General features: G+C 39.3%; 1 protein-coding gene across 1 annotated transcript in view; it reads left to right on the forward strand.

Annotated features, from left to right (window-relative positions):
* The window catches only part of kcnh2b (potassium voltage-gated channel, subfamily H (eag-related), member 2b), a 273,542-nt gene extending 251,292 nt beyond the window's left edge, over window positions 1-22,250 (forward strand). The window contains exons 6-15 of the mRNA XM_036589362.1: window positions 3,378-3,797; window positions 6,839-7,229; window positions 12,070-12,269; window positions 13,890-14,142; window positions 14,783-14,976; window positions 16,812-16,914; window positions 17,128-17,418; window positions 19,629-19,818; window positions 20,394-20,595; window positions 21,982-22,250. Of these exons, the coding sequence (XP_036445255.1) occupies window positions 3,378-3,797; window positions 6,839-7,229; window positions 12,070-12,269; window positions 13,890-14,142; window positions 14,783-14,976; window positions 16,812-16,914; window positions 17,128-17,418; window positions 19,629-19,818; window positions 20,394-20,595; window positions 21,982-22,230 (2,493 nt within the window). The 3' untranslated portion in view covers window positions 22,231-22,250. The remainder of the gene's footprint in view (window positions 1-3,377; window positions 3,798-6,838; window positions 7,230-12,069; window positions 12,270-13,889; window positions 14,143-14,782; window positions 14,977-16,811; window positions 16,915-17,127; window positions 17,419-19,628; window positions 19,819-20,393; window positions 20,596-21,981) is intronic.
* The last annotated feature ends 21 nt before the right edge of the window (window positions 22,251-22,271 follow it).

Consider the following 22,271-nt stretch of genomic DNA (forward strand, 5'->3'; position numbering starts at 1 on the left):
ACCTTGATTTTATTAGCTTTGCTATATCTGAAATAGCCTAATTAATTTTGGATTTAGAAATCTGAGTAAACAGTCTAAATTTGAATAGTACATTTATAAAGGCAGAGGTAAATGCTCCATACTATGTATGTTTAAGATTTGTGTTTATAATTTAATGGCCTTTTTATTCTTCCATAATTGTCTGTTTGTTTATTTATTTATTTATTTGTTGTTTTGTAAACTGTTGTTTTAACCAGGCAGTCCTATGGGCACTAATTAATTGGGATGTTTGTGTCCAATGTTTGTTCATGCGAAATTGGATAATATTTGAATTCACTCATTATTTGCAGACATTAACAACAAACCTAAGGCCTGTGCACTGAATCGTATCTGAAGAGAAACAGCAGATGTGGTTATTTTTTTTTAATCTAAAAGTCTCTTTGCATGTGTTCAGTGTTCTTAAAGTTGTCCTGACAGTAAGCAGTTGGCATTCCTCCAGTCTGTTAACATCGCTTGATTTTAGTAGGGAAAATGTGTGTCAAATTATGTTTGCATATACAGTACTGTGAAAAAGTCAGAAACCATGATTTATTAACTTTATTTACAGTTAAAATGGCAAGTAAACAAGTAAATGACTTTTCAATACCAGAAATCTGAAAACATATATGTAACAGAAAATTGTCTCAACAACTACTTATTGCTTTATAACAGCTTCCATTCTTCTCAGTCAGACGTTCAGTTTTTCAAAGAAATCTGCAGGGATATTTTTCCACACCTCCAAAGTTCAGTCTTGGAAGTTTCTGCTTCTCATGATCCAAATAATCCCAGCAGCTTCTTTGTTTGATTTGCACCTTTTGTTCTTTTTGGTCTATGTTCTTTTCTCAGTAACACCTTCTTGACAGCTACAGATCCTTTCAGATTCATAGTGCTGAGTTGTCCTCTCACAGTGAAAGGATGGACAGAAACACCTGTGGAGTTTTTCAGATCTGAAGCAAGAGTGAAGCTTGATTTTCTCCTCTCTCTCAATGATGCAAGCTTGAAGTGCTGTTTATCTGATGGAGATGATTTTTTGCTTTGATTTTCCTCTTCTATATGCAAGGGCAGATCTTATGTTTCCTCAGAAATATCTTATGAAAAATGAATATCTTGTAATCAGTGGCCTTTTTGATTGGAAATTAAATAAATAAAGGTTGGTCTCTGACTCTTGCACCATACTATATTTGTACAAACACATTTAAATGTGCATGTGTGCATATCAGGGAGTGAAAATGTCTTTATTTATGCATGCGCATAGCTGAGGGTATTTATGTACAGTAAAGCGATATGCTTGTGCAGATGGAATAAAAAACAGTCAGTCTGTTGCCTTCTTGGGCTCTGTGCCCAAAACGGAGACATTACTTTATATAAGGCCACCAGAGAAAGAGACAGAACATCAACAAACTTTGGCTTCGCAAGGCTATTTCCTTTTGTCTGTTATATTGCCCACGGCATGGTCAGACTTTTTAAATACGATCATACTGAGCACATTCAGGAGGTTGGTGATGAGAATTGTGAGCGCATGTGTGTCGGAATACATTTACACCAACTCATGCTAATCTCTTTTTTCTTTGTAATGTTAATTTCCATTCGGGATTGTCACAGATACTACATGATCTTCCTGAGTCATAATCTGCTATAAAAGCTCAGACACTTATCTGACAGTTTGAGCGAAATCATCTTGCATTCAAAATATGATGAATATAACAGCATTGCTGAGAAGCTGGAGAGATCAGGGGATAGAAATGAGACTGCATTCAGTCATCTGCGGCTGACGATAACGATGTCGGGCGACTGCAAGACTATTTGGTCCTCAGGCAAATTTAGGCCAATAGAGTGTGCAAAATAAACCCTGGCGCTGTGTATATTTCAGACTGTGTGAGTTGTGGTATCAGGAGGACTATAAAGGAAATTAGCACTTAAAAACTTTAAGTAAGAAGACCATGCGTATAGTTCCTTTAAAGACTAGTGTAGATGGATTTCCCTGACACTTTTAATTATGTTGGAATGATGTTGGGCACCTTGCCTTGGAGACCTTCCAACATCAAAAGTGATCTTAAAAGTACAGTACATCTCTTCAAATGTTGTTGTTAAGTGCCAACCAATAGATTATATATACTCCATCAGCACTGTATATTTCAAACAAGGGCTGCACAATATTGACAAAATACCATTTTAATGATAAAATTCTTTACATTAACTTACATTGAAATATAGCGTCTTTGACTACTTCCAACTCCTCAGTGATTGTAGCTTCTAGCTCTTGTTCTTGTTAGAACAGTTCATGGGTTCTTGTTATAGTGGAGGCCCCTGAGGGGATCTGGAGCTTTCCACTTTCCTGTTGATAGTTAGTTAGGTCTCCAATGATCACTGTCCCGCATAGTCTCCCAAAAGTGTCCTCCAGTGCTAACATTATTGATATTACTGGCATTTCTGACATTAGTGGTGCCTTTTGCTTACTTACGATAAACAAATGACAGTGCAGTAGCTGGAAATAACTTTGGTTTGAAGAAGAGAGCTTCTGTGTCTTGTTATTACATTTGCTATTTAACAGCTGTATTTGAATAAGAATACTATAGTCATGGAGTCACAGCAACATACAGTGCACAAGCAGTTGACCTTCAGGGTGGACACATAGTCCTAAGGGTCAAACTACAAAAATGCAATAACAATGTTAAAAAAACTTAATGGCATTAATAATTCATTGCATTAACATGTTCAAAATATGTTAATTTTGACACCACTTATGAAAACATGTTGTTGAACCCTTGATGGGATTTGATGTGATATGTTTAGACCCACAATATTCCAATATCATGATAATGCTTAACAAACAAGATATTGCACAACCCTATTTTAGTCTGTATGAATTCTGCTGTTGGGATGCTGTTTTATGAATTTATGAAGGCATGACTAACAACTAATGTAAATAGAGGGCCAAGACAGCTGTAATTATTTTGGAATGATGTTGAGCACCAGGCCATGGAGAGCTTCCTCATAAATCCCTGTATTTTCAAATGTAAAGTAACAAACTGTTCTTTTCTCCATCTCTTCAGGTGTTGACATTAGGCACACACCAAAATAAAGGTGCAAAAGATGCCCATTATGTGGTGTTGTAATTTGCATAATTTAGTCTGTGTGACTCATTTTATTGAGGAGGTTGATTTTATGAAGGAAATTACCAGCTGACAGTCTTTGTGGGTTCCCCATGTGAGGGCCCAAGGCCAACATTGTAGTATCTTCACTTCTTTGTAGATGGCTTTCCAAGACAACTAGAATCATTTTGGAATGATGTTGGGCACTTTACTTTAGAAACCCCTGTGATCTCAAAAGTAACATTCTTCTCTTCTTTCTCTGTCCAGGTGTTGTCGTTAGGCGCTGATGTCCTCCCTGAATATAAGCTCCAGGCCCCCCGCATCCACAAATGGACTGTGCTGCACTATAGCCCTTTCAAAGCTGTGTGGGACTGGTTGATCCTTCTGCTGGTCATCTACACGGCCATCCTCACGCCCTACTCGGCCGCCTTCCTACTGAACGACGAGGAAGAGATCTCAGTGTCAAGCTGTGGTTACTGCAGCCCGCTCAGTGTGGTTGACCTCATCGTGGACATCATGTTCATCATCGACATCCTCATCAACTTCCGCACCACCTACGTCAATGCCAACGACGAGGTGGTGAGCCACCCGCTGCGCATTGCTGTGCACTACTTCAAAGGCTGGTTCCTCATTGACATGGTGGCTGCCATCCCCTTTGACTTACTCATCTACCGCAATGGCGAGGAGGTGAGTGCCAAGGTCAAGGCCAGGAGAATCATGGGATATTGCTGCTGCTTTAAAGTGATGAAAAAGAAAGATATACACAATATTCCTCTTAACCCAAATGTACTTGACCAGCCAAAGTTTGGTGTCCAAAGTTTCCTTCTTTATTTTAGCATTGCTGGTATGAGGTTAATGAAGCTAATAAGTGAAGCTTAAAACCCACCAATTAGCACTGTGCAAAGTGCCTGTGGTGTCTGATACTCTAAGACATACTGTTATCTATAAAACTAGAAAAAGGTGCAGACAAAATTCAGGCTTCAGTATGCTTGGTGCTGCTGATGTGAGCTAATTTGAAGCAGCTGCCCAGTTATTGTTTACTATGTTCTTCTTATTTTTATGTGTTTCTACATAAGTATCTATTTATTAAACTCAATGTTGTGTAAATTTCATAACAAGTGCCTGTCAGCTGGGTACTTTAATTAACTGGTGTCAACCCATAGCCTATGGTTTACCCATTTAAAACATGGTTTTGTCGCCATTTAGGAGATAAATGGCCATATGTGACTGTGATATGGGAAATCTAGTATGATACAGGTTCCCCTCAAACTATGAAGAAGAATGTTGTTGCGCTTTGGTTTTTAAAGCTTACTGGCCTAATCTGATCCGACTGAGGGTGGAGTATGAAGTTCATTTGTCACATGCATGCTGTACACAGACCAATCAGAGCTCACCTCACATTAATAAAGAGCTATCAGAGAAATCAGGGCTTCGCTCAAACAAAACTAAAAAGGTTGTGCTGCAACATTCAGATCAACGTTCGGTCTAATTGTAGAAAAACTGTACAGTTACCACGTTTAGACTTTCACTTACCTTAAAATGCATTTACAAAAGATACGTTTACTCTTCCATCTCACCTTACAGACAAAAGTTCATTAGAGACTTTATTCGGTCAGTTCATCACAGAAGTCTGTCTAACTCTCTCTCTGTGTCTTTCTCTCTCACTTCCTTTGTGTTTACCTGTGTGAGATGTTTAGATAATGTCATGTTTCGTCTGTATAGATTATTTCTATTGAGTAGCCAAGTCAACTTTTTCAGGTTGTTTTTGCAGATATACAAAAAAGTAACCATTATTCAAGTCATTGGCCAGTGTAACTTTTTTACTCTTACTTGAGTAATTTTTATTACTAATACTTTAACTTGTACGTAAGCAAATTATCACACGGTAACAGTACTTACAAAGGCATTTTCAGTACTCTTTTCACTCCTGCTTGTTAGGTACATTAGCCTTGTGGCTCTGTGCCTTGACTGACTTGGCTGAGGTTAGGGGAAAACTGTATAAATTTAATTTCACTTTATTTCACATTTTGGCATGTTTTCTCACTTTGCATCAATAGAAGCAATTTAAATTCTTTTATGATGCCAATTTGCACAAAAACCTTGAATCTCCATTTTTGTCATTTTTTACTTTTTTTTGCATAATTTGAATTACAGAGTATCCCTTTGTATTGTCTCAAGATTACATGATGGATTGACCAATAGAAATGGTCCAAAATGGCTTGGACTTGTTGCATTAACTTTTTAAAGGCACAATTGTTTGTTTATGATAAGCATGGGCAAAAAACGTTATTAGCAATAAAACCATGTCCTGTACAGATAGTAGCCTGTTAGACTATGACTGGAAACAGTAGAACCAATAATGGAAGATTTGTTCTTTTTTATCTTTGTGCTTAAATAGTCTAGTCAGCTGTGAGGGAGGAATTTCAACTCCAACACTCCACTCATTCATGCCCTGAGGGGTGGAACAAGGCTACATGCCAGAGGTCTAATCACTTTGTTATTTATTTGTTTTATTGATGTAGTGGCCTTCGTGAGATGAGTGTAATCGCTAGGAATGAACACAGCTCTCTGTCAGCTCAGGAAGAAACAGAGAGACTATTTATGACTCCTAGTGCATCGCCCAACACACCCTAGCTATGCAGGGCAAAGCTCTCTATTCCTCTACTCTTTCTCAGCGTCATCTTCCTGAAGTGATTTAATTAATTTATTTCCATTCTCTTGCCGACAGTGTACTACAGTATGTCTGTGTGTGAACATAATAGGCAGTTAGTGGTTAGCAGTTAGTAGGTGTTTAGGCTATTATGAAGAAAAGTGGGCCATTGTAGTAGCAGGTGTAAAATAAGACTAGCAGCTCTACCTAAACCCTTATTGTAAAAGTCTATTGAGCATGGAAATAAATTATATTTAACTCCAAACTACTCAGTCTTCACATCAATAAAACACATTTACCATGAACGAAAGCGTAGATCAAAATCAACTCCTAACACATAATGACAGTGCTGATATCTGGGAAAAACATGACTACGTGACTACAGCAGCTTCCAAAGTCCAAACAAGAAGCATCCAGATTGGGCTTTAATCATAATAATAGAATCAGAAATTACGGTCAGATCAGAGCAAGCTGTGAGAGCTTAAGAGTTTTAATGATATGGTGCATCTTAATTTTCTGTGCCAATTACAGGAACAGTTGATGGGCTGCAATGACAGAGTTAAGCAACATGTGCACTTAAAGGCAATCCGGCTTAAACTACACCCTTAAAAAGGGTGTTCTTCATAGTTTCTTTAGTAAAGGTATTGTTTGTATATAGAACTCAAAGAACCATTTGAATGTTTAAATGCTCATCATATCATGCTACCTCTGGAAATGCTCCCACAGAAATAAAGAAATTAAAACAGCTGGCAGCCACTAGTAGAGGCTAATAAATACAGATGTGATATTCAGCTTTCCAGCAGTAACACTAGCCGCTTGGCTTCTTTCTGCATTAGCATAAGAAAGAACACATTTCTAACAACACATGTAGTAATGATTACATTTTCAGTTTGAATATTAAATTATGATCTCGAATGATAAACTAGTCTACTTTTTCATGTACATCACTGCCATTACCTTGGCGAAGTCTATGAAGGCCTGAATCAGTTTCATAGTTGTTTGTCGTAAACTGGGCTCCTTTGATCTACTCATGAGTATTTTATTCAGTTTGGATTTCTCTGTCTTCTCCTCTTTCAAGACAACCACTCTGATCGGCCTCCTCAAGACGGCACGCCTCCTGCGCCTGGTGCGGGTGGCGAGGAAGCTGGATCGCTATTCGGAATATGGAGCTGCTGTGCTCTTCCTCCTCATGTGCACCTTCGCCCTCATCGCCCATTGGCTGGCCTGCATTTGGTATGCCATTGGCAACGTAGAACGCAGTGGTGACATTGGTTGGCTCCACGCGCTGGGGGATCAGCTTGGGAAACCATACAATGACTCAGCCCCTGGCTCAGGGCCCACCATCAAGGACAAGTATGTGACAGCCCTCTATTTCACCTTCAGCAGCTTGACCAGTGTGGGATTCGGCAATGTATCCCCCAACACCAACTCGGAGAAGATTTTCTCCATCTGCGTCATGCTTATTGGATGTGAGTATCACTGATATGAACTCAAATACTTTAGACACAGCATACAGGAACATACATTTTGACCACAGTGACCATAATCTTCAACCATGATGGTACAATTTGTTTTCAAATGTACACCAAAAGCAAACTTAAAACCTGACCTGGTACACTGTGGTCTGTTCACTCAGGGCTGGAACGGGGTTTTACACCAGGAGTTATGTGATGCAGACCAGCCAATCCTAAACTCTCACTCAGTTTTCTCTGCCACACACATGAATTTCTTTCCAAAAAATGTTTAATGACATTTATTTGCCATAATGAGATGGGCAACCTGTCCAGCTGGTGCTAAAATGAAAACTGCAGAACTGGAAAAATCTTAAATAAAATAGATTTTTATTGTAATCACAACACTTAATATAATTAACTTCTAAACTAATTAATCTAATGCTAACTAATTAAGTTCCTGTAAGCATTTGTCAATGCTCACCCACTCAAATATATCCCATTTTTAATGCATTTTACTGCATCCTCCTCTGGTGCTTTTTTCTTGCCTTCTCTATGCCACCTTGTTTTTTTTGCTTGTTGCCATTTTTGTCCATGTTCATTTGATTCTTGTATGAAAACTACCTCCTTAGTAAGTATTGTTGAAAGTAGCAGACTAATCGATTGTCTTTAAATTCTTGTGTTTATGTGTGTGGGTTTATATATGTAAACCAGGCCTGGATTGTCAAATTATAGGCACCTGGGCACAAATGTTTGGCAGGCCCCTACCTAGCTACCTTTTTGGGTGTTCATTGATTTTGTTATTAAATCATAGCAAGTTAAAGAAGGACTATGCAGCACCTTGATGGTAGCATACTATGTATATATTTTTCAAGGTCTTCCACAAGTGCTTGTATTTTGCTGATGATGTTTTGGCGTATTTTAAATAAACAACAGCCAGCTCAGATTATAGCAAATTGTTTTTTAAGGTTACATTAAAAACATAGGCGTTCTCTGGCCCCATCGCTGTTGAGATTTTTTGCTATGGCCCTTTTAGTGGTTGAGTTTGACACCCTCTGCTATAAAGAATACATCCGTTTTTCTGACATGCAAAATATTAATCCCAGTAAAGATGACATTAACTACAATTGGACAGCTGAGATGTGCATAAAGATGGAAAAAGGCAGCAAACTTAAAACTGGAACTGTCAAGCAGCCTAGCTAAAGCATACAGCCGTGGCAGACGTGGAAATGTTTGTTTGTTTCCATTTATATCTTACCTCTGATGATGCAGATCATTGCCAGCAAGGACAAATCAACGTTTTACATTAGATGGTTGACATTTTATATTTGGCTTTTGAAATGGGCATCTTCTACTCTGTTGAAGATTTGGGTCTCACTTTTACAGATCCCTCAGGCACATCCCTTGAATAGTGGGAGCTTCATATGCAAGGTACATTCACAGGGATGCTGGCTCAAAGCTAAAAACCTGAAAGCTTGAATGAGATAATGAAGGATAACATACCGGTTACTAAGCATTGATTGGAGGAGAAAAACAAACAGACATTTAGGAAAGGTGAAGAGAGTAAAGGTGAAGAGAGTATCAGGATTGTGATCGGTGTTGACACAAAATCACACCGTGTCCTAACAGTAAACTGGCGTTCAAATGTAGTATTGCATTGCATTGGAAGGCCTGCAGGCTGTCTACACCAGAAACGTCAAACGTCAAAATGTAAACAAACCACAGACCTCTCAAAAGAGAGCTGCTTCACTGACAGAGCTGTGCAGCTGTGATTTGTGGCTTGTATTTAATAGAGTTTGTAACGGGTTACATTTTATTCCCCACATTTAACATCAATAGTCTAAATTACCTAGTTAAAAAAGCATTATACTGCTGTGCCCGTATGCTTATGCTAACGGACTATCTTTACTCAGCTACCCTACACTGTCAGAAAAAAGTACTGTTCCTTTTTTATTCACCAAGGTACATACAGTTTAAGTGTACCCTCAAAGGTACAACAGTGGTTTTAAGGTCCAACTGTGTACCTTAAATAATGTTTCTCTGTAAATGTACATATTTGTACCTTTTCATAACCTGATGTTTTAAAACAGAACAATGTGGCCAAAAGCCTTGAGACAAGAAAGGGTAGGTAGAGTCAATACAACTTAAAAATATATAATTGTAATTGAATATGGTACAATCATGTTCCTTAAATAAAGGTACTGAAGACATACCCTTGAAGGTACCACCACAGTGACATGAAGGGTACCACCCCAGTGACAGTTTAGTACTGTTCTTTCTTAGAGTGTAACTAGTCATCTAGCTAACATCAAAAAATACGGTTTCCGCCTCTTAACTTCCAGCACTCTGGCTGTTTCACTCTAGATTGTTTACTGGAAAGGTTGTGGAAATCCCTCTCTTCTCCACTTCGTGGCAGACTTTCTTCTCATCCATTTTAAGGTGGAATTGCAGAGCGACGGGGCATCCATCAAAAATGGCGCGGCTTGCTGTTGTCGCTCACATCACTAGCTTTTAGTGCATTTTGTTCGCTGTGTCGCTATAGTAAAATTCCCACGCCGAGTGAAAACAGCTGTTTAGAGTTTCTCATCATTGCTCGCAGGGCTCCCTAGTGGCTCAGACCCCTGGGCATGCACTCATAAAACCCATTCGATGATCTGGGCCTGATGTTAACCCATGGTAACCGGCCCACTGGGAATTGTCCCGACTCTTCTGATTACCCATTCTGGTGCCCACGTCACAGCAAATGAACATTCTTACATAATCCATGAATATATGGCAATTCCCTAGCCTTTGCTTTGGTTGGTCCGTTATATAAACTAAGTTTCTTATTTGTTCTTTGCATTTTTAAAGGAGGCGTCTGTACACAAAAAAAGAGTCCATACTTGTTTACTTACTTGTTTTTATTTTGTAGCGTGCAGTCTGCTTAAAGTGCATGCACCTATGCTGCTTACCAAGGACATCTGCATCATTATTATAGTATCTCACAGTAGGAGAGTAAATGACATACAAGTCTGTCATTTGCAAGAATGCTCATTTTTGTAATGGGCCTATGGGGTGTCCTCTTGTTCCTGTTAATGAATACATTTATTAGTTCATTTTGGTCAGCTTTGATAGGAACAATTAATAAATAACAAAGCAATCTAATATCCTCTTACTGCTAACTCCCACATTTATCACACCTGCATTGCGGCAGTGCAATTTCCGCCATAGAGTACCTCAGGACATCTGCTGTCGGTGCTGTTCAGTGAACTTTAATGAGAGGGCTTAAGTTTAGGATGAGAATCAGCTTGATCTCGTAAACCAAATGCAGTCAACCTAATATGTAAAACATCCCAAGGAGTGGAATATGTGATGAAACTATTGTAATGCTAAAACTGAAGATTGTTTAACTCCCAGCTGTCTGAAATTCTTAAAAGATTATTTGATAATCACAGAGGTTTAGCTGATGTTGCTTATCACAGAATATTTTTTCCTTTAAAAAGATCAATATGTTTGTATTGACTGGTAGTGCGTTCTCCTAACATTGCAGCACCAAGAGAGCATCATCATTTGACCACTTCTTCGAGTAGCTGCTATGGTGCTTTATTGCTTTATTATTGCATTTTCATGTAAAAATTGTTTTGTGTAAGGAAGAAAAATCTAAATAAATGCAAAAAGTCAATATATAATGTATAACTAAAGCATGCAAGTCAATATAAGTATATTTCATTATGTAATAGTTATGTAAGTAATTCATTTTGTAATTACAAATTGTTTATCAAAAAGACAGCAATAACTCTAGATTACTAAGGGTTACATGGCTTTAGATATGCTCAGTATTTTAAATATATAGAACTGCACAGTAGCCTTTTTCCTCAGGCACAGGATTCTCATCTCTTGGCTTAAAAACATGACTGCTATTTAGACTTTCACACTTGGACATAATTTGACAAGTGAAGCGCTGCATTCATTATGAGAGAGACTTGCTTATATTTTCAGTGTCCCTGTTGCAACCAACTTTAACTAAAGCACCTAATTTAAATAACAAGCCTCCTGAGCCATTAGGTTTACTCAACATATTTGCATTTGACAGACAGAAATTAGGAACATACTGATCCCACTTATTCTCTCCTAATACCTGAACTCAGGAACTCAGGCCATTTTAAAATCTATATTCAGGGAGAGACTGTGATCTCCACAGAAGTATTGTCAGTAGAATGAGACACTCTGGAGCAGTCGCACATGAGCCTAAGCTCACCATGCACAGTGCCAGGCTTCTGCTAGCTGAGTATAAAGGCCCCCAGCACTGGGCCGTGGAGCAGTGGAACTGCGTTCCCTGGAGTCGTAGACCACAAGCCAGTGCTTTTGGAGTGCCTTTTGTGACTCAGAACTGATCATTCAACATCAATACCTGGCTTCACTAATGCTCTTGTGGCTGAATGCAATCAAATCCTCACAACAGTGTTCCAACATCTAGTGTAAAGCCTTCCCAGAAGAGTAGAGTCTGTTACTGCAACTGTTACTGTGCAACAAACTCCCTATTAATACCCTTGATTTCAGTAACTGCACATCACAGTTTAACTATAAAAGACAAGAAATAAATTAAGTTTATGACAAAGTATGCTACTGTATGATGCACTTCAATTACAGTTTTATAACAACTGTGACTAAGAAACAGAATCAAATGTGGATCAGTCATGTCTAGATGACACCTGATCTATTTAATGAGGTCAGTGTCAGTTTCCATGCTGATCCGGTCTATTGGAACCAGTACATCACTAAAAATGTGATTGTCACTCAGGTTATTGAATGAAATGATCATGATATGCTCAGCTATACAGTGAAAAGGTCTTAACAGTCATTATGTTTCTCTTTCCAGCCCTCATGTATGCTAGCATCTTTGGGAATGTGTCAGCAATTATCCAGAGGCTGTACTCAGGTACGGCTCGCTACCACACGCAGATGCTCCGCGTGAGAGAGTTCATTCGCTTCCATCAAATCCCCAACCCGCTCAGACAGAGACTGGAGGAGTACTTCCAGCACGCATGGTCCTACACCAACGGCATCGACATGAACGCTGTAAGTCACTCACAGATGTGTGTTATTAAGCCTTTGGTTCTGCAAGATAAGCAGATGAATTCTTACTGTCATATCAAAATCTTTTAACTGCATTGTTTAAATTTATTTTACACAATTTGAAAGTGGCAGCAGCCCTGTCTTTTACATTATGTGAACATTTCATGACGAATGGACCAATAGAAATCTTGTTACATTATTGTTTATTAAAGTTAAGACTCTTTTTTCCCTTCTCTTTTAAAGTTCCCATGTTAGAGATGCAAGGTTTTGATAGGACATTGACAAAACACATGCTAATGTAACAGTGTCTTGGTTTTTACGTACATTTTAAAGTTGAAGAATTCAGTCAGTCCATCACATGAATAATTCACCTTAGAATTACTTTCCTCTATATTTATAGCTTGTGCTCTAAGTTTTCTTTTTTGCCAGAAAACTACTTGTTACAGCAGTTTTTCAGTAGCCCATGCATTAAAGAAAATGATCTGGATTTCATTTGAAAGCTGTGGTTACAGTTTTTCCAAATGGAGTGGTTTAATAACAGTCATAAGGAGAAGAAAAACAAATGGTAAATCCAGTGTCCGCTCCACTCCGTTACCTTCACTCATTATATTCCTCATTATGTTGTGGTGAAGGACCAGTGGAGCGTTTTGTACTGGAAAGTGAGCGCTCTAATGACTGGAATGGCTCTGGCTGAAATTGGGTCCTCTACTCCACCCACTTCATTCAGTGTCTCATTAGCAAGTGATGAGGAAATATGGCAAACGCTAATGTCCAGGAAAGGAGAGAGACACTTTGTGATGAAGGAGGGCTATATGAGGAGGGAGACATTAGACAGGAATAGGATAGCGTGACCGATTTTGACTGATCATCTGAGAATGAGGTGTAGGTTGCTGAAGAGGTCTCTCGCCTGAACTTTATCAAGCCATCAGCAGTAAAGCAGCATGTGTACAAAAGCACTCTTTCTAAATACACTTTTCCAGTTTTTTCCACTTAATTAGGTCCTCCTATCTTGTACCTACATTCACCACCCATTCCATCAAAAATGTGCACCATATCAATGCACTTTTTTAGGTTTATAGTTTCTGACTGTTGCTGCACAATGTACCATCCCCCTCATCCCACCCATCGATGAAAAGCAACCACCATAAACCAATGTAGTTGCTATGGTTTAACACTGCGTACACTTTCTTTATTAGACAGCTACCTTGGTGGTACACCATGTAGGTCAATGGTCTTCGGTCTTTTCCACAAAGGGCCAGTGTGGCTGCAGGTTTTCATTCCAAATGAGCAGGATCTCACCTGATCACACATACCTACAGCCACACTGGCCCTTTGTGGAAGGCATTAGACACCCCTGAAGTAGGGGTACAGTTAGAAAGCATAGCTCATCTTTTTCTATGTGCAGTTTGTGTCAGTCATCCACTAGTCTTTCACCGATGGTCAATTAGCACCATTGTTAGTTGGCTGGATATTGGGATTGAAAATGGTCAGTGGCTGCAGGTTTTACCTAATTTACCTAGAAGCAGTGTCCATTGTTGTCCCGTCTGTGTTCACATGCAGTCTCTCTCTCTCTCTCTCTCTCTCTCTCTCTCTCTCTCTCTCTCTCTCTCTCTCTCTCCTCAGGTGCTGAAAGGTTTCCCTGAGTGTCTGCAGGCAGATATCTGTCTGCACCTGAATCGCACACTCCTCCAGAACTGCAAAGCTTTTAAAGGCTGCACCAAAGGCTGCCTGCGTGCCCTGGCCATGAAATTCAAGACCACCCACGCTCCACCAGGCGACACTCTGGTCCATGCAGGTGACGTGCTCACGGCCCTTTACTTCATCTCCCGTGGATCCATTGAGATACTGCGAGGGGACGTGGTGGTGGCCATCTTAGGTAAATTCTGTTTACAGTCCAGAACTTTTTTGAGCAAAAGTATCTTGGGTACATTATCTATTTTTGGTATAATTCAAAGCAGTGTTTTGGCTAAAAATCTAATTTGCACATATTTCCCCAAATTGTTCTTCAAATTTACTGAAACTACTTGGAGTTTACTAATTTCACTTAGACTTGCCTACCTGCTTTCTGATACTGTATGACATACTGTCATCTATTAAAAATAAAATAAGTTTAAATTTCTTATTGGTGTGTCAGTATTTTTCAGAACAGTTGCTTTGAAATCTTTTAGTACTGAAATAAATCACTATTGTATTTGTATCTATCTGACATTGTATATTTTTTCTTTGGGGTTTGTGGTTTTAAGGTGTAGTAGATTTAGGAGCTGTGTGGAAATGTGATAATAGAAAGTGCTATGTAGAAAGATATACTGTGCTTATTTATTGATTTGTGTCTATGTGTGTGTGATTTTGTCTACTACAGTGCCATCTGTTGGCAAGACTGCACTTCTTATTTTACATCAGTCAAGTTCACAACAGGAGAAATACTTTTATTTCTTTAAAAGAAAAACAACATAGAAATGGCCTAATATCTTTATGTATGCATCTGGTTTGAGAATGTTCTTCTTTGTTTTCCACAGGAAAGAATGATATATTTGGTGAGCCCATCAATCTGTACGCCAGGCCGGGGAAGTCCAATGCTGACGTAAGGGCACTGACCTACTGCGACCTGCACAAGATCCACAGAGAGGACTTGCTGGAGGTGCTGGACATGTATCCAGAGTTCTCTGACCACTTCTGGAGCAACCTAGAGATCACCTTCAACCTCAGAGATGTGAGTAGCACTCACCCACAGCCACATTCTCCTAACTCTTTCTCACTCTCTGAAAAAGAGAGTGTCATGGCAGCAGGCACATTCTGACGTTTTGGTCCAAAATGTCTGACACCATCAGAACTTTGATCACAGAGGCACTAATTTCCCCACTGATGACCAGTGTTGCATGATGATCACTGATATTATCTCAGGATCAAAGAATCCTCTCACAAAGTACAGTTTTTGTTTGTGACAGTGTTATCGTGGCAACAGATGTAGCGTAAACTGCCTTAAATCACACGTACCTACAGTAGAGGCCTTAACACCCAAGTCAAAATTTTACCCTCTTTTGTTTTAGCTTTTTGTACAAATTTGTAAAATAGTTTATTAAAACTATTGAGTTGCACTGTTCTTTGTTATGTAATATTACTTATTATATGTTTTCCTTTTGATTAGTATATTCTAAAAATGCAAAGAAAGTCCAGAGCTGCAAAGGATGTTGTGCGTTTGAGAGGGGGGTATCACATGAGAGTTTATACAAGAAAATTATTATTTTTAAGATACTGACATTTTCAAATTGTGTTTTTGGTTACATAACTAGCAGTTTTAAATTACTGTTACCCAGTAGTGTAATGGTGTCTGGATAGGTGAGTATACTATGCTATTTAAAGGATCTCCAACCCAACATGTGACCACGTCTTTTTTCTTTTTTTGTTAAACTTCAAAGAAGTAGCAGTTCTAAGTCATGGGAAAAATACACTAACATATGGTGTGCATGCTCTGTCAGAGGCATCGAATATGATTTTAGGGAAATTTTCCAGACCATGTCATGGACATACGTCTGTCTGTATTAATGTCACACTCGCAGGCTCAAAAAGAATGATCTCAAATGTTTAGGTCTCAAATGCAAAGTCAGTATTATACTAATAAAAATATTATTATAATAGTAGGTAATGCATTTGTTCATAAGGGCACTGTGTGTTACAAAAAAAACAGTAAAACCACACATCTTACCATTGATTTCAACAAGAGCAACGTATTAATGGCCTATAGGTACAGGAGCTTGAAGGAGCATACTCTGACAGTACGAGGAGGTACGAATGACTACTGTCAGCTCACATCCAGAGGTGTAAATTCAAGCTCTACAGGTCCAGTACAACAGCTACCAGTTTGCTTAAAACTAGCTACCGAGTTTCCCGCTCACATCAATGTCCACCCACAAACACGGCAATATGAAACCAGTAAAGTGTCCGTAAACTGTGTTTTTTGATGGATTTCAAAAAATCCTTGCGAATGCAGCCTTACATCCTCAGAAGACTTGGTTGTTCACCAAGTTTTGACTGAATTCTCTTTGAATACTTTTTCAGTGCACTCGCATTCATCAGATTAATCCATTATCCATCATTACAAAATTCCACACGTTGTATGCAATCACACATTTCCACCGAAGAGATCTCCAAATCCCCAAATCTTACATAGTGTAGCTTTAAGTGATCTAAATCTGGGTGAAAAGTTTGTTGTTTAGAAATATAAACTTAATTCAGTATGCTACAAGTCACTATAACACTATGAATATAGCATTTAGTTATTTTACACAGGTGCCTTAGTAAGATAATTGCTTGATGGTAGCCTAGGCAGCTGCCCATGTCACCTATGTCTAGAAATGGCCCTGCATAAACATGCACAGTCAGAGTTCTTTTCTGGAGATCACGATCCTCTACAAATTGACATATAGACATGCCCAAACAAAGGGATCTGAGGATGTCTGGATAAATACATTTTACCTGGTGAATTTTGTCAGTGGCTGTTGATTTTGATGAAATGTAACTGTAACTGCATTTATCTTGTCACTGCAGACTAACATGATTCCTGGGTCTCCAAGCAGTGATGACTCTGACTGTATTGGCTTCAACAAACTCCGCAAGAGAAAGCTGTCCTTCAGGCGGCGAACCGAAAAAGGTACTGTCACATTCTCTCTGATCGCTCACTGGACTCCGGAAATCTGTTTAGTACTGCAGTTGTGGTTAGTGATAGTGCAGTGGATAAAAAAGCAATGCATGTATGCATATTTGCATTTGACTTCAGCACATTTAACATATTGTGTGTAAGTTATTGCTGTATAGTGTTGAGTTTGATTCAGTGTTAACTAATATTTTCTTTGTCCTGTATCAGATGATGCAGATGCTGGCGAGATTAAGAAAAACCAGAAACCTTTGCGGCGTAACAGGAAACAGGCTACGAGTAATCAGAATGAGGGACTTAAACCGGATTGGGAGGGGCCTCGGAGTTCTATCTCCTCCCACTCTAGTGGTGATGAAGGGGAGGAGCCTTTTCATACAAGCCCAGGCCCACCCACTGCACTACTGGAGCTTTCTCAAGCCCAGGCCACATCTGTGAACTTTAATGACAACCCTGAGGGGGAGGGGGATCCTAAAACAGGCAACACTTGCAACGCCCTATCAGGTAAGACAACGTTAACTTTAACATGCAGCTTTGAGGGATTTAGCAGAGCGACTTACTGAAGTACTGTGTTGTCTACTTGGAAAGGTATCCTTAACACAACATCAGCAGACTCTTACAGCTGCTTCTTCTTCTTCCTCTTCTTAAGATACCATCACAGTACATAACATAATGCATCATCAACCTCGAATAACACTATGATTCTGAGCAATTCTGAACAACAGTTCTGACCAAGTTCATAATAACTGGTTTCATAACAATGGGCTGGTAATTTTATCTCCATTACGTGGTTACCAAGCTACTCGCATCTGACTGTTCTCGCCTCACAGATATTCTAACTCCAGGATTATACTAGGAAAGGGATCAGGAAAAAAACTTGTCAGTGCCTCATACAAGTCAGCTCTACTGTCTCTCCAAACCAATCTTTCCCTGCTTCCTTCTGAGACTGCTTCTTCACAGACAGATATTTGCATTCTCTGCTCTACGCTCCCCGCCTCATTCCTCCACTGTCTGCTCCTGTGTTCTCCACAAACGAGGGGCAGGCATCCTTATAGACCTCTCTGCTCTCCAGAGAGCACCGTAATCAGTGCAGAGGGGCCGTGAACGACAAGGCCATAGCCCTGGCTGGATGTGCGAAGCAAATAAATTGGCTTTTTAGATTCATAATTTCAGGGTTGCAAAGGTCGAGCTATGTCAGACCCATCTGGGAATTCATCAAGTGTCATGTGCTTAGATAAGTGTATTGGCTGCTTAAAGTGATGGTTTGGCCAGAAATAAAATGTACACAATTTTCCTTTTTCCCAGAAGTAGTCAATCTGTTTACGCTGCTGAAAAACCCATAAAAACCATTAAGTGTTTCTGATGGTTCCAAATGGTTATCTATAAAAACAGACAGCAAAGTATGATGCTGTTTGAGACATTCATGTGATGATTTAGGCGGTTTGCTAATTTGTAGCTATAAGCTTCTCTTTTTTCCATTAGCTCCATTAGGACACTGACACATTAAGTGGACTATCAGTTGTTGGATGCCGTTAGGCTGTTGTTGTCCAACTGATGGCCATAGTCTGTGCGGTGTGTCCCACACCATTCACTCTAGTCAGCTCTCATCATCAATGTTTTGGCCGGTTGAGCATGATGATTCACCATTTTTGCTATTGGGGTGTCTGAGTTTTGTAAAAGAGCAGTATTTGAATATTGTATTACCAGTGAGAAAAGATTAAATGTTGTTATGAATAAACATGAACACGAACAAGAGTTGTGAAGGTGCTTTCATAACACAGTAACACAGGGGTGTCCAGTCTTATCCACAAAGGGCTGGTGTGGCTGCAGGTTTTCATTCCAACAACGCAGGAGCACACACGATCAGTTTTTCAAAGACTGAGCAATTGCTTGAACAAGCTGAACTGAAGCTCCTGTGTTAGTAGTGTGTTATTAGAGCTCTTGTGTTCATGTTTATTCATAACAATATTACATTTTTTTCTTATTGGCAATTCAATATTCAAAAACTGCTCTCTTACAAAAATCAGACACTCAACAAGCAAAAATAGCAATTTACCATGCTCAATAGGCCAGAACAGCGATGAGTAGAGACCAGACATTTTATTTCACTTTTAAGTAGCCTTTTTTACCCACCTGCTTACGTTTGCTTTCACACACAAGGTCCAGCTTAAACATTGACATTTGAAGCATATAAGACCTACAAACAGTAGTTATGTACTTTGAATGTTGCAGTTTTACAGTTTTACGAACTACTGCACTTACTGCTAGAGAGTTACTCCAGTTCGCACAGACATGTTAAGTATGTGCGTGTCGGCTATTAGCTATAGCCTTTGAGATGTGTTTGAGTGCACATTTTCACAGGAGGTGAGAAGTGATGGTGAGCTGACGGAAGGCGATCATTTGGCCTTTGTTGGTGCTGGTTCTTCTTTGCTGGGTTGGTGTTTTAGGGCCTTGTCCTCATAGCCCCAGTGTAAAACTACAGAAACAAACTTCAGACAGCAAACATGTACTGGGGCAAAGTGTATGAATTAGCTCTTTGGCTGAACCATGCCTTCAAGTTAAACCAGTAGAATAACAAACTCTCACATTACAATAATGTCCTGGCTGAGCTACAGGGGTTAGTAGATGTACAGTAGTGAAGTACAGGTGTTCTTTCATTCTCCACACATTCTTATATTTACTGTGCTGTATCTCTTGCCTTCTGTTCCTCTCAGGTGCTCTCTCAGGAGTGTCTAACATCTTTAGTTTTTGGGGTGAGAGTCGGGGGCGGCAGTACCAGGAGCTGCCCCGCTGCAACCTTCCATCACCGCCACCACAGCTCAACACACCCTTACATAGCATCTCCAAGCAGCAGCGGAGCCAGCTGGAGAACAGACTGGACATGCTGCAGAAACAACTCAACAGGTGGGAATATAATAGAGTTTGAAGCATTATGTAAACATTGTTCAGGTTTTAAATACATTGCTCATGTATTCACTCTGTAGTCCACACAGTTCATAAATGCAAATGCAGCCACAAGAACAGCTTCATTTTTGTAATTTCTTGAAAATTATTGCTTTTATACCTCTCCACCTATTCAGCATACAGCTAGTTTAGATTAACATTATTTCTATAGTTCAAGCACAGAAAACCTCACAATTAATCATATTTTTATTTTCTAATTGTGTGGAGAACCTTTACTTTTTTAATGTAAGTCAATGGAACCACTGGACCATAGACTTTTTCCAAGTAATTTTGGGCCATTTCTTTTGGTCCATTCTTTATGAAATTTACACACAATGTGTGAAGAGCAACAGGCATTTTCAAATCATGCCAAAAACTGAAAAACAACAAAAAAGGAGATACAAGATTTTTTTCCGACAGCAGCGATATGGAGACATAGAGTTGATAAACAGAAATTAACAGTTTCCTGTTCTCTGTATTTTTCCATACACAGTTTAACATGAAGGGAATTGTTTTGTGTGTGTGTGTGTTTCCAGACTGGAGACGCGTATGTCCACAGACATTGGTGCAATAATGCAGTTGCTGCAGAGGCAGATGTCGCTGGTACCTCCAGCCTACAGCACGGTGTCCTCACCCCCACAGGTCTCGCCGTACCCTGGCCCCAGCCCCGGACCTGGGGAGAGACTCATCCAGCCTGTCACACCGCTAGAGTCTGAAACTCTCACCTCACTCTCACAGGTACAGACATCTGCATGACTTCATTTTTACAGCTTCTTACTAATTATGTAAAACCTGTTCTAACTTTATACATGTGTGTACATGTATTATATTACTTATATTACTTATATTACTGAAAATATTCATTCCAAACTTTTGAATGACAGTGTACATTAAAGCACACTACAACCTAAAAACCTTCAGTGTCAAAAATGATGGTACAGCATAGTTTTGTGTTGCCACATTTTAACACAATTTATATGGTGTTAAATGCACCTGTAGACCAGAAGAACACAGGGTTTCTGACACAGACTGCGTCATAGGAACACTTCTTTATGTTACAAATCTTAACACACTGCCTGTGTTAAATAACACATTGGTTGTGTTAAAAATGATAGTTTATTGACCTTAACTGGATACATGGTGGATTTTTTTTTTAAATAACAGCATCACATTTTATTTTTAAGACATCCATTATGAGAATGTACTGTACATTTTACAAAGTAGACCTACATTCAATCCATTTTTTTATAAAAGTTATTAAAGTGATAGTTCAGTAAAAAAAATAATACACGATTTTCCCCGTACTCAAAATACAATCAGCAGATGTTTGGTGACTTAAGTTTGCTTCTTTCATTAAACACAAGGACTATGAGGCTAAAGTAGCTAACTAGTAATAGAAATTTACCCCACTAATTAGTATTGTGTACAGTGTAAGCCTACATCATAACATTTGCCTCAAATTATGTCAAATTGCTTGTGTGTTTTTTTGCGTGGTATACATACTGTTGTCTATAAGAATAAACAGAGGTATGTGATAACAGCCTTTTTGTAACCTGAATTTTTAAAAATCTTCTATACTTTTATCTTTTTTATAGCTCATAGTATGTCACACAGTGCCAGTAAGCTTAATTAAAGTTTGTTAAATGTTTGTTAAAATCGAAGGAAGTAGCATTACTGAGTCAGGAGGAAAAAAACATGCTAAAATATGGTGTGCATGAGCTGTTGCAAGTCAACCTGTAAAACCTGAAATAATAATTTAAAAGTTAGAGGTGCCGGTTCAGATTTCACAGGAGTTTTTCAGACCACGTCATACACACATATGTATTGACATTACACGCCCAGATCAAAAAGAAGGTCTGGCTCGATGTTTAGGTGTCAAACGTAAAATCAACATTATCTTCAAGATTAGTTAATAAGGCCTATTATCTAGTAACTATTAGGAAATATTCAGTAACCACTGTAAAACTACTATGTAAGATATGTAGTTATGAAAGTGAGTAGCTGATCTTTGGACAATGGTTAAGACAGTCAAAGAAATGTATTCTTTAATATGATTTTTTGAAAGATATAAAAGTTTTGCATTGTACAGATTTCCCAATATTTCTCTGCATCTTCTCTGTCCAGATTCTGGACCCGCAGAACTTTGAGGAATTCCCAGCTAAGTCTAGTGAGTCTCTCCAATGCCTGACAGAGCTCCTTCCATCAGAGACCCCCTTCCTCAGCCCAGGGGATGTCCCGCTGCAGGGCCTTAGCCTGCGGCCCCATCCCCAGCCTCCAGACTCCGACACCCAGCGGAGATTTTCCCTGCAGGAGCAGCAGAGCCCTCTGGACTCACGGACTCCGCAGAGACACAGCTCTGACCCCGGGAGCTAGGGAGCGAGGGAGGGAGGAAGGAGGAGAAACCAACAGTGCGA

This window comes from Colossoma macropomum, unplaced genomic scaffold (genome assembly GCF_904425465.1).
Source record: "Colossoma macropomum unplaced genomic scaffold, Colossoma_macropomum, whole genome shotgun sequence".
Taxonomy (NCBI): domain Eukaryota; kingdom Metazoa; phylum Chordata; class Actinopteri; order Characiformes; family Serrasalmidae; genus Colossoma; species Colossoma macropomum.